Below are 18,523 nucleotides of genomic sequence, written 5' to 3'. Positions count from 1 at the left end.
GCTGATTTTATTTAAAGAGACAAATTCTGTGTTGTTTCAACCATCTCTAAAAGTAAATTTAAATTGAACTGTATATAAATTGTTCAAAATAATACAATGTGAGTGTTTTCTTTGAAGTTAAATATTGAATAAGTTTTCCTTTGTTCTTTTTTAAATTTATGAGATGTTAATGTATCATATGCTTTTGTAAACTGAAACTGAGGTTGGGATAAATAAAATCCAAAGGTTAGCTCCTGTACATTCCCTTGAAAAGAATCAAGTTTTATAGGGAAGATCCCTGCAGAGACACTTACATGCTGTGAAATACCATCTCTGCTGTTTTGACCAGGTGACTGTGGTGGGCATGTTATCACTAGGATGTCGCCAGGCTGTTCCTGACTTAAAGAAAGAGAAAAGTTCTGTGAAGCGGGGAGATATTGGACACCAGGAAGAAATGTGTTGGCAAAAATTGTTTAGCCTTTCAACATACTTCTGGAGCATCCACAGTCCTTGGGAGGGTAATCAATGAATCAATATATAAAAAGTAAAAAGCACTTCTTGTGTTTGTGTATTCAAACAAATTTTACCTCTGCTGTCTGCTCCTACACCATTGTCTTGTCAGTTTAGACAAAGCAGAGAACATCCAAGGACCTAGTCAGTCCTTTTTTGCCTCCCTCCCATCATTATATAATAGTCCTACTGTAAAAAGTCACATAATATCATACAGAGAGAAAATTAATCATCAGCTAATGAGATAGGGATGTGGAAAGAAGTTTGAAAGAAATAATTTAGAGGGCCCAATTAGGGCATATTCTCATGGGTCTCCCATGGGCATTGTTGACTGATCACAGGTTCAGGGTGTGAGGAGGGCATGGGAGAGGAGTAGAGGAAGGAAGGACAGGAGAGGGTAGAAGGTAGAGGAAAATAAGAAAGACAGGGAGCAAGACACAGAAGCCACAGCTCTGGGACAAAATTAGGCCTTTGCATTATTCTGGATGACAGCTAATGAGAATCTCAATTAGCAATAGGAACAGACCAGATGATGATACAGATATACTTTCAAAGGCAGATCTTTCCAAGAGGGTTTAACACATTACTGGATATGGTTACCCACAGAGGCTTTAAACTAGGAACTGAGAGAAAAGGTGGTGCCCTTTAAAGAAATAGACAAGACCTAGTAGTATCGATGGATAGGACAGATGCCCAGGGTTCCATGAACAGTCTGCTGTGGACCACGTCAGACAAGACATACAGACAAGGGAGAGGACACCTATAGGCTACAGAGCAAAGAAATAGCTTGGTACACATGAGATGTCAACACAAGGAATTGAGCAACCCTCTGTCCATCCCTGAAATTTGGCAATGGCCCTCAAAACTGGAAATAACAACAGAAGGATCAGCAGAAACAAATGTTATGTGAAAGGATTCCTAGTGGATTTGACTAAGGAAATGTTTCCATAAACACATGCTAGAATTCATAGACCTGGGGGTGCAGGGACAGTAGAAAACATTCAGGATAAAGGTAAAGACAGGGAAGAGTAGAAACATCTTGTTGGGGGCAAACGGCTAACTGCCTGGCAGAGGGTGGTAGTGAATGAGGACAGGCTGCAGGCACCCAGCCAGAGCCCTGGTCCTCCCGGCATCTGCAGGAAAAGAAGATAACATTTCCCCTCCGAAATCTGGTAACAGGCGGATCTCCACCTCTGTGGTCGAGTGGGACAGGCAAGAAGAAGTTCACCCATAAATGAGAAATGGAAGGAACTCTGCTAGAGAGTTGTCCTGCCATTTTATAGAGCTTGAGGTCCAGGTTGGGAAAATTCAAGACAGGAGGAAAACCTAAGGAGACAGATTTGGAAAATTAGATGGAAAATGCAAAATCCTTCATTTAGTTTCAAAATGTCAACTGCCAAGTTGCACTAGGAGGACATCATCCTGCAGAGACAAGACGGGTATCTTTCCATTGAATGAGGTCATTCATGGTGTCAGCTCCGTGAGATGGGGACTATCAAATAATCATACAATAAGTCACAAAGCACTCAGTATAGGCCTGGCACAAGGTAAGCACCAAACATGACCAATGCTTTCCAAGTGGTTAAAATAAATAAATAAATAGATAGATCAGAATGCAGGAAGGGAGACATGACTGCTAATCATTCAGTTTCTTTGTGGCTAGAGCTCAGAAAAGGTGGACTGTTAGGAAAGGGCCATCACATGTAGAGGGACTGAGGGAAGCAGGGTACTGAGGCTGGTGTGAGCTTCCTTCAGGCATGTGACCAGTAATGGTGGGAAAGAGACTCAGACCAGGAACTCAGAATAAGAAGTATGGATTTAGGCTGGGTGCAGTGGTACACACCTGTAGTCCCAGAGGCTCAGGAGGCTGAGGCAGGAGATTGTGAATTTGAGACCAGCCTCTGCGATTTGGAGACCCTGTCTCAGAAAAAGAGGGTGGGGGATTGAGAATGTAGCTTAGTGGTAGAGTGCCAAAAAAGGAAAAAAATGACTTTGACTACATTTTTCTGGGTCCTGAGTCAACATGTGAGGATATATTTCTCACAATGAAGCCCATTAGGAAATAGAATAGGCTGTGAATAAGCCATCTCTAGAAGTCTCCAAAGGCAGGCAGGCTGGAAAGTCACCAAACAATCCAATTGCACAATGAAGTGGCACTATGACTGTCTGTTCTCATTCTGTCCCCACCCTTAGCATGCTGTGACTAGCTCAAACTTTGGGAAAGTCACTTTACTGTCTCTGGGCATTGTTTTCTCATCTCTAAATCCAGAGGATAGAACTAGGTCATGCCCATCCATGTCTCTTTCACCTTGGAAATTTATCTTTAGTTAGGTCCAGTGTACCTGGCTTCTTGTCTAAGGGACCCCTCCACACCTGACCAGCACGCTTCAGCATGGTTTCTGGCCTCCACTGTGTCTTAAGATTATGTTCCAGCAGGTTTAGGGAACATAGATCAGCTAGCTGGTTCTGAGTGTGACAGCCCAGGCCTCCGCACAGAAATTGTTCAGCACTGGTGTCAATCACCACACCTCCATGTGTGTAAATTTCACAGCATCTTTGATGGGCCCTTACCTCAGGTTCACTCAAAACACTTTTGGTTTTGCGAATGCAGCCTTGCTGGCAAGATCTGACAGACATCCTTGAGCAGTCACTTCTGTGTTTCTGTTGTGGTCAGAAGTTTTGAAATGTTCTTTACTTCGTGTCATTGCATATTTTCAAACATGGACACAAATCTTCTCACCCAAGTCAACAGTACTTAAAATAGCTGTTGACAATTGCATGGCACCATGCTGCTAGTGTAGCCCCCTGGTCAAGGAGACAGAGGGTTTTATTGATGGAATGAGGTCTTTGTTTATAAAGCGTGCACAGTGAGGCTCCAGAAGCCCATGCTGGATATACACCTTGGATTTAAGTGGAAAAAAACATGACTTTCTGCCTTGGGATCCCTTTGGAAAGATCATGAGTGCATTTTTAATTTCACTTCCTTCAAGATCCTGCTTGTGGGCATTCATTTATAAAGTACACTATTATGCTCATGTATAATCTGTGCTGTTGATTTGTTCTTAACAATACCTAGCAATCTTCATGGTTTGTTTTTTCCACAACAGGAAAACCTAAGAGCAATTCTGCCTCCGGGGATGAGGTTGGAACATTTCCTCTAAGAGAACGTTTAGACATTTTTGTATTTATGATCCCAATAAGTATATCTCAGGGACTCCTTCTTTTCTACATGTCCACTGCACAGAAGTCATCTTTTCAAAGGATGAGGTTGTATCTCACCCTTCCAGGATCCCTTTCCTAACACTGTCCCCCGTATTGGTTTCCTAGGGCTGCTGTAACAAACCTGGTGGCTTGAAATAACAGAAACATATTCTCCCACAGTTCTGGAGGCCAGAGGTTTGAAATTAAGGTGCCTGCAGGGCTGTGTTCTTTCTGTAGGACCTAGGGAAGATTTTGTCTCATGCCTTTCTATGCTTCTGGTGTCTGTTGACGGTCCTTAGTGATCCTGGACTTGCAGCTACATATCTCCAAATCACTACCATTGTCAGCACAGGGCATGCTCCCTGTGTGTCTCTGTCTCTTCTTATCTTATAAGGATACAAGTCCTATTATTAGATAGGACTGACTCTAATCCAGTATGACCTCAATTTAGCTTGATTACATCTGCAAATACCGTGTTTCCAAATGACATCATATTCACTGGTATGAGGGCTTAGAACTATAAAATATCCATAATGTAATTCTTATAACGCTCCCTCTTGCAGACTGGTTTAGATGTTCCTGTTTTCTGTGTTTCCATAAGCCTCTGTTATGTTAATATTCCACACAGTTATACTGTATTGTCACTTTCTATCAAGTTGCTCTTAATCACTGGACGTGTCACATCTGTGAAGACAGGACTCGTACCTCACAATGTCTGTGCTTGCACAATACTTAGCAAAACATCTAACACCTAGCAGGTGCTCACATGTTTGTCAAATGAAGCACTTTGTTATCTTCACATATCATGACCATTTATGTATATTCAATATTAACAATATGACATCCATATAAGATTATATAAATACTTATTACACTTAAAGATATATTTGTTAATGCTTTATGTAATTAATACCATTTATTGAGTACTTATCTTGTTCTGGACACACCAAACATTGTCCTTTTAAATACCATTAGTTCTCACAAGAACATAAAAAAGATAAATTATTCTATTTTATAGATATTATAAGGGAGGTTTAGAAAGATTAGTTAAGTTTCCTAAGGTTAAACCCTGCCAGTGCGTGGCAGACCCAGGAGTTGGTCTCAGGTCTGTTTGCAGATATGGACTCTTTGCACTTTGATATGCTTTCACCCAGGTGGTCTTGGATCCTCTTGTTTTGTGGCCATACTGTGTCTGCTATATATGTTCACATTCACACTGAAACCCAGAGAGGTTCGGAAGCCTATCAGCCTTAGGTCGCCCAGTCTGATCCATGACTTCAGGATCACCTTTTTAAAAACAACTTTTTCTCCCAACGGTTGGGGAGGCAGAGGCAAGAGGATCATGAGTTCAAAGCCAGCCTCAGCAACTGCGAGGCGCTAAGCAACTCAGTGAGACCCTGTCTCTAAATAAAATGCAAAACAGGGCTGTGGTCGAGCTCCCCTGAGTTTAATCCATAGTACCAAAAAAAAAAAAAAAAAGAAAAAAAAAAAGCCTTTTCCTCTGCTGTTCACAAAATGGTTTTTAAAGAACAAAGGAGAAAATGAAACAGATTTTTTAAAAGTGTTACTTTAACAGTTTATGCGCTAGCTCACATTATAAAAGAGCACAGCATTGATCAATTGTAGCTTGAGACTACTCTGAAAAAGTCTCTTCATCCTAAACTCCCAGGAAGTAGTGCCCTCATGTGTCACATGGCTTCTCTGTAAGGTGATAATTGCTTGTATTTTAGGGGAGGGGTTTTACCAGGGATTGAACTCAGGGGCACTCGAGCACTGAGCCACATCCCCAGCCCTATTTATATTTAGAGACAGGGTATCACTGTAGCACCTTGCTTTTGCTAAAGCTGGCTTTGAACTCACTATCCTCCTGCCTCAGCCTTCCAAGTCGCTGGGATTACAGCACCCAGCTTGATTGTATTTTTAAGTCAATGATTCTTCTGGAGAAAGGAGAGGTGCTGCTGCATGTCTGTCTGACCCATGGGTCCATGGGCCTCAGGAGGAAGGACCCTAGAGCCCTGCCTTCTGGGACTCAGCACCCATGCAGGCTACATCCTCTAACCTGGGCCCCATGTGTGATAACTGGGGTGCCCACCCAAATACTGTGCTTCAGTTCTGGTGTCCAGATTCTGTCTTACTTCTGCTTGAGGCCCAGCATAGGTAACCTGCCAGACGGCATAGCATTTCTTGACCTCAGACCCAGTGGTGCTGATGCTGTACCCCCTGGTCTGAGGTAGAACCCTGGCCCAGGATGTTGCAGGCCTGTGACTTGCACAGAGTAGCCTGGTGCAGCAGCCCTGCCTGGACAGTGTTTTACCTGTTCTAACATCCATGTGCTCAGCCACTCTGATGGGTACCCTCAGTCCAGGATGAGGCCTGCAGTGCTCCCATTTACTCTGATTAATCTCTTTTCTCTTATTCTCTTAGAACACTCTGATCTGCCTTCTGGGCCAGAGTTTTTCCTGGCACTGACATCTTGTTTCTGTCCCCTCATCCCCAGCCACCGCCTGGTTTCCCAGCTCCACACCTAACCTAATTACGTCCAGCCCTGACTGGCAAAAGGCCCTACGCCTTCCTTTTCATTGGAATCCAGTTCTCACCTCAAATGGGAAACCCTTCACTAGGAATGTCCACCAGAAACAGCAGAAAAGATCAAGCCACTGCTAGAGCACGGCAGACAGAGAGAAAAGAAGGATGAGGGCTGCACAGCCCTGCTAGCCGTGCAGGGTCTGGCTGGCCGACTGCACTTCTGACCTTCAGGGGCTGCCAGTGAGAAGAAAGTAGAAATTCACCAGGTTGAAGGGCAAGGTCCTTTCTGGTCTGCAAGACCCATACTGCCTCTCAGCATGTCATGGTCACCCTGTCACGCACACACCATTACAAAGCCATGGAAAGTATTTGGAATCCCCAGCCTAGGGCACTCTCCACCAGCATTTCCCTTCCTGGACCACGCTTTGAGTCTCAGCTCAGGTACCCCACCATTTTGTTGGGTCTGAGGCCTGTCCTTTATTCTCTTCTTGAACTCCGTGATTTCCCAGGGGCGAGTTGATTACTGTTACCCTGACGACTCCAGATCCTGGCAATAGCAAGTGACCAGGAAATTCTGAATGAATGAATGAGCTAATAATTAATTTCAGCTGCTGTCCCTCCATAATCCCAAACACAAACCTCTCCAACCACACTTGGAAAAATGTTCATCTTGTTTGTAAAACACTGGACTATGAATCAGTAAACCAGACTTTTGTTATAGTTTTTGTCTTCACCAATGGAGAATATTAACAGCCAAAAAGAAATGTTGCTGAGCTGTGGCCTCCCCGCTCTGTGCTTGGAGCCAGCAGTACAGGGAGGAGCCAGATAGGGCCACAGTCTAAAGTGGAAAGCCCTCCCATGGGTAAGAACAGTCTCTAAAGGAAAGTCCTGCTACATACTTTGGGTCTTTTCATCAAATGGCTTATGTGTAGCTCATCATCTCTGAGGTTCACGGGCAATTTTTCAAACAAGCCCAGGACTGACTCTTGAAACTTGTGTTGCCTTTGCTTTTGTCTTCCTGTGTACATGTCTTTCAATTTTAAAGTTTGTGCATTGAATTTAATGAGTTAGTATGTAATGTGCTTTTGTGCCATTTGAGAAAACAATTTCCATCTGTTCATATATTGTTAAAAAGTAATGGTTTCTTTTTTTCTAAATCTAATCCCTCCCTATTTCCTCCCTCCACTCAAAGACTGAATCTCAGATCCTTTGAGGTCCAACATAATTTAAGTGTTAATTCCTTTCTAAGCTCTTTTCAAGCTACTGCACTCACCATGCAGATTTTATTAAACCTCATAGTCTCTTCATATTGATGTCTCAGAAAAGGCAAAGTAACTCCTGCTGTATATTAAAACATTTGCTCAGGAGTAGTGCCTTTTGTCCCTATTTCTGAATATTTATTTATTTGGCCTCTGGAAAGAAAACAGAAGTCTGTTAGAACTAAAAGAGAATGCAAGCTCTGGCTTCTCATCTCATTTGTGGAAAACATCTGCTTATTATAATTCACAGGACTAACATTTCAGGGTTTGCAGTCCTGAGTGGTTTCAGCCTTAAATCATCCTGCATTGGCAAACAATAGTGAGGACCAGGCCAGGAAAGAAATAGATGAAGCCTATGTATGGAATAAGATTAAATTAAAAGCATAACCATGCCCATCTCCCCATGGCCAGTACTTCTATGTCTAATATATGCACCTTAGAAGCCAATATATTATTTCAGTGATCAAAATGTGGAAAAGCATTCTATTCTGGACCTTCTTTAGAGTTAGCATCTGGATCAGCAGGGAAAATCTTGATTTTTTTCTTTAAGGATAAAGTATGTTTTTAGAAGTAGTGGCATGTTTAAGCTGACTATCAAGTTGGGTCATTCTACGTGGAAATTTTGAAATAGTGATATTTAAACATGTTTAAATATAGAGCAGAGACTTGGACCATAGTTCTGACTATCATTTATTTGCTTTGGGAGGTCCAAAATTTTACTAAATGGCTTTAAGCTCAATTTCTTTACCTATGAAATGGGAATGATGCTTGTGGAACTTTGTGAGGATTAAATGAATAGTTGGAGTTGAATCTTGTTTTTGTCACTTCCAAACTTTATGTTGCTTGTATATCTCTTCTTCCTAAGCACCATCTGCATGCTGTCCTGGAGTCCTGGGAGTGCTAGTGCTCTAAGGGATAATAAATTCAGTCAAAGGGTCCCATGTCACAGGTGAGAAAACAGAACCATGAGTACAAAGAAAGCACCTGGAATGTCAAGGTGACTTCTAAAAGAAAATGCTTCTTTCGAATTTAAATTTAGAGCTTAACACCCCCCCACACACACACACACACAAAGCCCTCATTTTATGGAAGCCACTCTGGTAAGCTATGAAATTAAATGGAGTTTCTAATAAATGAGACATGTTTTCTCCTGAGATTACAGATCAGGGTCACACTCTTTATTATGGTCTACCCAGAGGAGGAATGGGCCTATTGAAAGCAGCAGGAGGAATACTAGCTGCCTTTTCCCAGAAAGAAAAAGCTTTTGCCTAGCCTTCCATATCCTCTGGAGCATCTTAGTAAACAGAGGGTACAGTTGTCATCACTTCTGCCTCTGGGCTCATCCAGCCTTTCAGCACGGGTAAGCCAAGAGTAGGGCCATGCATAAGGCTAGGGGACAGGCTGGACATGAGAACATAAAAGGAGGTGGCGGGGGACAGAAAGAAAGAATGGGAATGATCTACGATGAGGGGAGAGAAGGAGCCAGGAGAGTAGGAGATGAGAAGAAATGTCATCCGTGCAGAATGGAGGAGAGTCACCATGCCCTCCCTCAGTGGCATCTGTGCTACCATCTGTGTACCTGGGAACATCAGAGATAGCATTGTTTTCTGCAAACAGAAAAACCCTCAGAAGAGGGATCCCCTTGCAGATAAGTCTTACAAAAGCAGTGCAGTATTTTAATAGCCCCTGCTCTTAGAAAAGGCTTCCTTTTTTCTGTATAAAATTGGCAGATAAAATTGTGTATATTTATGGTAAAAAATATTTTGAAGCATATGTATACATCATAAGACAGTGAAATCTAGCTAATTAACAAAGGCATTGCCTCACATGGTTACCACTTTTATGGTGAAACCACTTAATATCCACTCTGCATTTTTCAAGAATATAAGATATCATCATTAAGAATAGCCGCCATCCTGTACAACATGAACTTATTCCCCATATGTGACTATAATGCTGTATCCTTTGACTAACATCTTCCCAACCTACCTCTTCAACCACTCCAACCCCTGATAACTACCATTCTACTTTTTACTTCACAAAGTCAACTTTTTACATTTGCAGATGTGGCACTGTTTGTCACTCAGCCTGGCTTTATTCACTTAACATACTCTCTTCAGGTTCATTCATTTGTCACCAAAGAAAATATTTCTTTCTTTTATGGATGAATAGTATTCCATTGTGTACACATATACCTCAGTTTCTTTATCCATTCATCTGTTGATGGATGTTTAGGTTGATTTCATACATTATCTATTCTAAATAGAACTGTGGGAATCATGGGAGTGCAGATGTCTCTTTGACACACTGATTTCATTTCCTTTGGATGTGCACCTGGTAGTGGGATTGCTGGATCATATGGTAGTTCTATTTTTACCATTTCCCATAATGACTGTATTAATTTACATTCCCACCAGCAATATATAAGGATTCCCTTTTTTTCCCAAATGCCTGCCAACACTTGTTATCTTTTGTCTTTTTAATAATAGAGGTCATACATTAAAAAAAAAGTTCCTGATATTACCTTGAAAATTAATTGCTTTATTATCCCATTATCCCACTAAAACAATTTTTATACTTTTGGATTTTTTTTTTTTTTTTGGTTTGTTTTACTTTTGTACGGGTATAAAGATTTCTGCTGATTGAAAAAAAAAATGTGATTACCGAATAGAATTCTGCAATGTATATAGCTAATTTTTTTCCTGTGTGTCTGTAACCCAGCCATAGTAGTTATAATCATTCTTTGCCCAACCCCTACCCCTGCACCTTCCCTCAGGAGAGCTGTGTTAGGTGGGAGTTGAGTGATCATTAAAAAGTCTGCACATATAAATTGAACTTTCCCAAATCTAGGTCAGTTGGACAGGAAGACTCTTTTGATAAAACTAGCTGACAATTAGATTCACAGGGCACTTCAATGTTAAATGATATTCTTCCCACATTCTGGGTCATAAGGCTGTATAAACAGTACACTGATGTTAAGAAACAGAAAAAAGATTCACAGTAATAGTGAAGCTTCATGGTGCATGGTTTTACACTTTAATAGGCTGTGTTCTGTTCTGCCATGTTAATATTTTAAGTAATATAATTTCCTTTTCGTGTAGTTTCGGGTTCATCTTTTTCTCTTTCTCGGTTTACCTTTTGAAATAGCTTTCTATAGTGATGCATTTATGCCATGAGAAATTCCTGAAAAACGAAAAGTATAAAGTCAAATAATCTTTGCAGGAAACTAACAAAAACAGTCTTGAAAATGGATTTAAGATTCTGCCACCAAAATGTTATCTTGTGTGCTTTACAGATTCAATCTGTGTCCCAGGCTTTGATCCAAGCCTCAACATGATGACTGGAATAACCCCCATTAACCCAATGATACCAGGCCTGGGTCTAGTACCACCCCCACCACCAACAGAAGTGGCAGTTGTCAAAGAAATAATCCACTGCAAAAGTTGTACTCTTTTCCCTCAAAATCCAAGTAAGTAATACCTATGAGAAATATTTGTTCATCATTTTAAATTTCTTTTTTTTTAATCTGAAATATTATTGCATTAATTTTCATATATGACTCACACATGCATATATAAAACCAGGAGCCTTTTTAAGAAGACTTTTGTCTCTAGATTGGAACAGATATACAAGGACATGTCCGTGTGTCTGTCTAGGGACTGACATGACACTACAGAGCCAGTACCCGGGATTTGGGGATTTATCTCTAGCATTAAGAATCTTTTGCATGCAGTGAAGCCTAGCATTTCCTGGAAAACATAATGTGAAATATATAAGCACTTCCATCTATCTTCACAAATGTAGGAGAAAAACTCCAAAATGTGTTTTGCTAGATGGAAATTTGAATTAATTTGGCAGTTAGCAATTTTGGGGCAGGGGGAGCCTGCATCTCAGAATTTCTGGACCAGATTGCATTTGCTCAAAGGAATCCATACATTTGATGGAGTAAATAGGCTGGGATTTTTTTTTTTTTTAATTTAGCCTCAGATACTAAGTTTATGGACTTAAATAGCTAGGATTTTTTTTTTAATTCATATTAATCAGTGTTTCCTTTTTTAAGTGGACTTTTCAGGAGATTGCTTTAGTAATCTACATATAAACTAGGTAAAATGTGTGACAGTATACATTTTATCTTTTTATACAGCCTCCCCCAAATTTAATAGTTTGCTCATTTAAATGTGAATAATAACAAAGTATTTTTTTTCAGGCATGATGTTTCACAGCCAAGGAGGTATTGTGTGTGCTTCCCTGGGTTGTGCTTCCTGTGTTCAGCCTTTTCTCTCCTTTACCTAGCAACGAGACAAAGCAGATAACAAGCTGAGGTTTCTCATCATGTTGTTATTTCATCATGTTTTGTACTTTGTGAATGTTCCCCTGCCCCTTTCTGGGCCTCTGTGTTATAAAGAAGAAATGAAATTATGCTAACATGTGCGTTATCTTTGTTCATGAACAAGCACAGTCACTCTATGTAGAAATGAACACAGAAAGTAAAGATTGGTAGGAGGAGGGGAGAGGAACCTAAAACAAGACAGCCCAGGAAAAAATGTAAGTTGGGACTGAAGTTGACCTTTACTCAGCCTGGACAGAATAACTGGGGCAAGCTTTACCTTTGCCAGGGAAGCCAGGAAAAGAGAGCCAATCAATAAGACAAAACTTTCTATTTTGTTGTGATATTAGATCTCCCACCTCCTTCCACAAGAGAACGACCTCCGGGGTGTAAGACTGTGTTTGTCGGAGGATTACCAGAAAATGCTACTGAGGAAATTATTCAAGAAGTCTTTGAGCAGTGCGGTGATATTACAGCCATCCGAAAAAGCAAGAAGAATTTTTGTCACATTCGCTTTGCAGAGGAATTCATGGTTGATAAAGCCATTTACCTTTCTGGTACTTTGCATTACATAAGGGGTTTTCTAGGCATTTTGTCATGTTTTGTGATGTTAATATGAGCTTATTCCCTTTTGCCTTAATGCACAATAAAGCCCAAATACTTTGGGGCTACAGAAGGAGGAATTCTGCCTTTTTCCTTGGCTCCAGAAGCTCTCTGTTAAGCCTGTGAATGTACCTCACTGCAGGAATGATTTTCTACCCTCCAGTCTTAAGGAATTCCATCGAGTTTCTAATTAATGCTCTCAAGTACTTATTAGATGAAAAGCAATATTATGAGTACGGAGGACCATTATTATTATTGGATGTAAATCCACTGGGGGAGTAAAGTACTCTCAGAATAATTTTAGTTTTTTTAGAAGTGAATTCACTTTTTTGACACCAGGGTACCAAAGCAAAATCAGTTCCTTTCAGGAAAGTGGTTTAGGGGCATGATAATAAAGCTCAATATCATGCCCACTTGATGGTTCCTTAAGACTAACCTCCTGGGACTGGGGTTGCGGATCAGTGATAGAAGGCTGGCCTAGCCTGGCATGTGTGAGACACTGGGTTCCATTCTCAGCACTGCATATAAATAAATAAAATTTTAAAGAGTATAAGAAAAGATCCATCAACAACTAAAAATATACATATAAAAGACTAACTATCCTTAGTCTTTGGTGGCAGTTTTTATAAGAGATTTTTACAGATGTTGAAATGAAGCCTAATGTTGCCTTCCACTGTGTGGGTGTTAAAGTAGGTGTTATGGAGTCTGTCAACAGGCTTTTGCCAAATCTAAGAACAATGGGACTATTATTAATATGTGGCTTTCAGAGGACTTATTTTTTAGGTTCAACTTGATTACCTTTCCCTTGAAACCTCCAATGCCGTTTTCCAGTCGGCCACGCTGCATACCACTTCTCTATTTCTAAGGCAAAGCTAATGGGGGAAGGTGGGAAAACAACAGGAGGGGAAAACCATGTGATATTACTGGGAGATTTTACTTAATTTCTGCAATCAGCCTTCATTTCCAGGACATTCTGTACAAATCCCAGAAGCCTTGAGGTTTTCTCAGTGCCCCAGAGATTTTCCTGAACCAGATAATGATGCAGGGAACTTTTTAACCTTTATTCCAATGAAAGTGATAAATGAAGTCTGAAGGCATTCCACAGTGGAGATGGAAGACAAACCTGGAAGAAAGACATTTGGCAACTCACTCACAGCTACTAGGCCACCAGGGATTCTGGAGAGTGTAGGGCACTGGGTTTCACAAATACCCTGATCTGGATGACCTCTCTTCCAGCTTCCACTTCCTCATCTGCACAATAGAGATCCTTACAGTTTACCAACCAAGACCACAAAGACTAAATCAAATGATGTTAAGTATTTAGCAGGTACCTGTGATAGGAACCATTCTGTGACATGGCTGTTTTTAGCAGAAGTATCCTGATCAGGATAAAGAACTGCTTCTTATTTCTCAGCAAACTCTGCCCTAGGGATTTGGGTTCTAATCACAGCTCTATCAATAATAGTACTACTTTATCCCTCCTGATTCAATGAAAGGGTTAGAGTAAATCATAGGTCTTTTACAACACTAGTTTAGAACCAACCCAGTACTTAGACCTAATCAGAGCCTCATAGGGACACTAACAAGGATGAACAGTCTCAGATTTAGGCATCCAAAAGGTATTCCTTTATTTAGTCTCCCCTGATGGCTCCTTGGTCCACCCCTTTGCAGCAGGATGAAGCACCAGCACAGGTCTCAGCTGCAGCTTCCCTGCCTGGGTGTAGAGGTCTCCAGCCTGCCTTGGCTGCCCTGTGAAGGCTGCAACATCAGAGCCAGGATGATCTGAAAGGCTGACTAATTGAAGGGGTAGGAAGGCAGGCAGGCAGGCTATACCCCAAACCCTGCATGTGAGCTCCTGCAAGCCCAGCCCAGCTGGAGGGCCTATCTAATTTTAGACCCATGTTTGCATTTGAGGGCCAGGCTAATTTTAGTCTCATCCTCATCAGGGTCTCTTTTAAGGCCTTAATGATGATGTTTTGGTGAAAGAGACAATGTTGGAACCAGAAGCGTGAGACAAGTCATTTCTCTGTACATAAGCAAGAGAAAGTTGCTGGGCCAGGTGGGGCAGCTGGCCAGTCCCAAGCAGTCTAGCCAGCTCAGCTGTTACGTATGTATCACCACGGCCTGCTGACTTGTTAACTTTCCATGGCCCACAACCAAGACACATTTTACTCTAGCATTAACTCTGCTCATCTGGGAACAGCGGGCTATTTGCATTTTTGATTGGCATTGTGATGTCTTCCCATTTTTAGATAACACTTTGGAAACCTAGGAGGGAGAAAAGTTCAGTGGCATGCAGGCATCAGATGTGAGATCTGTATCTTATTTGTAACTTTTGAAAGATGTGAAGTGCCCTACCTAGGGGGAAGCCAATCTCTACAGGGATTTTCAGCTGTATTTTAACCCAAAATGCTACAATAATCCATTGAAACCTACCATGAGATCTTGAATACCAGCATAGCACAGCCTAGCATTCTGTACTCGTATCTCATTTGCAAAGCCCCTGCACAGCAAAAGTGCTTATTTTGCTCTCTCCTCTGGCAGCCCCTGGCAGTCGTGTTCCTGCTGGGACCTGAATTTATGTTCTGAAAATCTGAGTAGCCCAAACTGAAGAACAACCTCAAAGTCAACTCTTCTTCATTTGAAGTTGGGCTGGCTGACTGGTTTCAGTCCTGTGTTGATTTCTCAGATCTAGTTTTTTCTCATAATCTTTATAAGTTTGGTAGCTCACAGTAAATCCCCCAAAGATTTCTAGGCCCTTTTTTTTTTTTCTGGCCTAGCTCTGGGCTCTTGCATAGGGCTCCCGTGGCCTTCAAAGATTGTATGGACAATTTGTATGATGCTGCATGCAAGATGAGGGTGCTGCGGGGCTGCAAGGGAGGCAGCATTGAGGCCTCTTGATTGAAGGTAAAATATTCTCCTGCATGCCCCAGAGGATAAGTGGAAATAAAACAGCATTGCAAAATTGCCTTGGTAATTGTGGCTTTTGCAGCTGCTGAGAGAAAACTGAGCAGCCGTATTTTCTAGGGGAATGAAGCAACAGCCTAAGTGAGGTGTTCTGGAATTTACTTTGGAGATCTTTTTAAATATCATAGATGCTCTTTATTTACTCATACCTCCCACCCCTCTTCTATGAAGAATTTAAGAGTGCTTATGCAATAGAGTTATAGTAAATCGAAAATAAAAACATCAAGGCCATAAAAGGGCAGGAATAAAAAATATATTACATACCAAATTTGTTTCTGAGCTTCCTGGAAGCCAGAGGGAAGAAGGAATTACCACAATTTGACCGCTGCTTCTTAAGATCATCCTCTGTTGGTGACACTGGGTTAGAACATGGTTAAGACATCCTCTGAGATACCTCCCAGAGTTATCTTTATTCTCATGCCCTAACAGGCTTAATTAATTTAGTAGGGCTTCAGGGTCTCTGGGGAGAAGTGCCTTCTTACCTCTTTGGGGTAGATGTCCTGTCCTGAGGGGAACGGCGTTAAGTGGTTTGCCTAGCCCCAGTGAGGGCCTGGAGCAGAAGTGAGTCCATGGTGACCCTGATATGACCAGACTTTCCACTGGTTTCAGGTTACCGGATGCGATTAGGGTCTAGCACAGACAAAAAGGATTCAGGCCGCCTTCACGTAGACTTCGCTCAGGCCAGAGACGACTTCTATGAGTGGGAATGCAAGCAGAGGATGCGAGCCCGTGAGGAGCGACATCGTCGCAAGCTGGAGGAGGACCGGCTCCGGCCACCCTCACCACCAGCCATAATGCACTACTCGGAGCACGAAGCAGCGCTGCTGGCAGAGAAGCTGAAAGGTAGGGAGCCATGTGTGCTGGTTTTTCTTCCTGCACCACAGTCACTACTGAAAGAGAAAGCAGTGATCCTCAAATGCCGGAGTCCTGTGTGTTCCTGTTGCCCCTTTCCTGCTGGTTTCAAGTGAGCCAAAGTATTGACACCTAGGCTTCATCGTCCTGCTCGGGACAGAGCCCTGTCCTTCTCACCATCAGTGCGTGTGTACTGTCATATGACCAAACTCACTGAATGACGGGGCAGAACTGCAGACAGCAGCAAACCCAAGAGCAGGCTCCTGCCCTCTGGCCTGGTGTTGAGTGAGCCTGGGAAGTAGCTTCATCTATGGTTTGGCAGTTCCTAGTAATTCCCAGAGCTTTGTGGAGTTTGCATCCACAAGACTCTACTCTCGTAACTTCTTGAGCCATGTCAGACACTGTGCTAGGTAGGATCCATTGCAGGATAGAGGAGGATCTCTGTATTTCATGGAGGCCTGTCTTCAGAGTTGGAGGTGGAAGGAACACTCTGAACGCCTACAGATGAGTAGCAGCAGAAGAGAGCTATTTCATTTCCTCCTATGTTTGCTGAGGCTTCCCCTGGGTTTAAGGACACATGGGCCCCTTCACCTACTCTACTGAACATCATGATGATTGGAAAGAGGCTAGAGTTTGACATTAGGATGGTGTGTGTGTGAATTCAGTTCTATTTTTGACCAAAGTTGTGAGAGCTGAGCAACATCTGGATATTTTATAGGCAAACAATGGACAGACCATCTTTGGGTCATTGGGTGCTGTCAGGACTAGCATAGGTCACAGTTGCCATAGGCAAGTGTTCACAGGGACATGAAAAACTGTGGAATGAAGCACATGGATAGCCATCAGCCCAAGGCTGTGCAATATGCTTTGGGAAATCAGGCAAGTACAACAAAGTTGATGAAGGTGTCGAGAAGGTCTTCACAGAGCAGGCAGAATTGGACCTTGGCGGAATAAACAAGATTTTCTTCCAAGATTATAAGGGAAGTCAGGGGCACATAAAGGCACCAGAGGTTGAAGTCCTAGAAATAAAGACACTTGGGAAGCAGGGAGGAATGTGGCCCAGTTGCTTCATTTATAGTAAAGGTGAAGCTAGAAAAGCAGTCTGGAGCCTGAAAGGCTATTGCTGAATTTGGGTTTTATTTCATAAAGAGCAGAGTAAGAGGAAAAAATTCCAGGTGAGAGGAGGGGTGTGGCCAGTCCTAACTGTTTCAGAGCCTAGCTGATGTGTTTCTGGCAGTGGCTTAAGTGGATGGTATGTTTTCACCAAAGAAAATATATGAAAAGCTGCCTGACACCTATTTTAAAAAGATAAAAAAAATGACATTCTATGCTTTAAAATAAAAGGCCTGTGCTTCTAGCCCTCAACCCCCTGTCCAGCTACAGAATTCCTAATCAGCCTCAGTTACCACTGCAGTGCCCCTGTGTAACCATGGAGCACTTCTTACTGACACTTTAGGTGCATATTTTGTTGCTCTCTGGAGACCTATCAGATGGGCACAAGTACATAGGCAGTGGCTGTCCCTTCAATAAAAGTCACACATGGTGTAAATACAGACCTCATCTCACTTCTCCAGTCAGCTTAGAAACCACAAGGAGTATCCAAAATGAGAAAGAGCAATATTCTCAGCCATGAATGTTCATTGGAACAAATAATGTCTTCTTTAATATTCAGTGCTTTATGTGATCTCAACTCCTGATCTACGTGGACTAAATTATTCACATCCATCCCTAGAAGTGACAAATACTAGTACCTTGGTTCTGCAACCTCCTGGAGGAATTTCATTAAAGTTTGGCATCTACATTATGTTATTTTTAAGAAACCAGCCCAGAGACATCTATGCATGTATGAGGTACATGGCATTTGCCTCTCCTTTTAGAGGATAGCAGATTGGGATGTCAATTTGGTAGAGTAATTTGCAAGCCTTGCCATTTAAAAAAATATATATTTATATAGATGAGTATAATTTGCAAAATTCAGAAGCTGTACCTTTGCCAAGTACTGTGTGATCCCTTGAGGAGAGAACAGATTGGAAATTTTAATAGATGGCTGTTACAGTAGAATGAACTAGCTGAGAATACATCTTAGGCAAGAGTCAGGTAATATCAGGCTTGACAATTTCAACCCAAGCACAGAGTTTGGAATATAAACAGCATTTAATTGCTTAGGAAATTGGCTGCCTCAGAGAGGAAATCCACTCCATGCTCCTTATAACACTGCAAAGCCAGACAAGAGGAGCCAAGGAAACTGTTTCCCTGAAGATGATTTCACTGATGTGGGGCTATAAAATGCAGTCAAGAC

At 41.9% G+C, this 18,523-nt stretch overlaps 1 protein-coding gene across 5 annotated transcripts in view; it reads left to right on the top strand.

Annotated features, from left to right (window-relative positions):
- Positions 1 to 18,523, top strand: part of Enox1 (ecto-NOX disulfide-thiol exchanger 1) — a 533,584-nt gene that overhangs the window by 361,234 nt on the left and 153,827 nt on the right. For all 5 annotated transcript variants that reach the window (XM_076872046.1, XM_076872045.1, XM_076872047.1 and 2 more), the window contains 3 exons: positions 10,771 to 10,944; positions 12,153 to 12,359; positions 15,982 to 16,215. In XM_076872046.1, coding sequence (XP_076728161.1) covers positions 10,771 to 10,944; positions 12,153 to 12,359; positions 15,982 to 16,215 — 615 coding nt within the window. The remainder of the gene's footprint in view (positions 1 to 10,770; positions 10,945 to 12,152; positions 12,360 to 15,981; positions 16,216 to 18,523) is intronic.

The sequence above is a fragment of the Callospermophilus lateralis genome, chromosome 12 (assembly GCF_048772815.1).
Source record: "Callospermophilus lateralis isolate mCalLat2 chromosome 12, mCalLat2.hap1, whole genome shotgun sequence".
Taxonomy (NCBI): domain Eukaryota; kingdom Metazoa; phylum Chordata; class Mammalia; order Rodentia; family Sciuridae; genus Callospermophilus; species Callospermophilus lateralis.
This window is presented reverse-complemented; position numbering and strand designations above follow the sequence as displayed.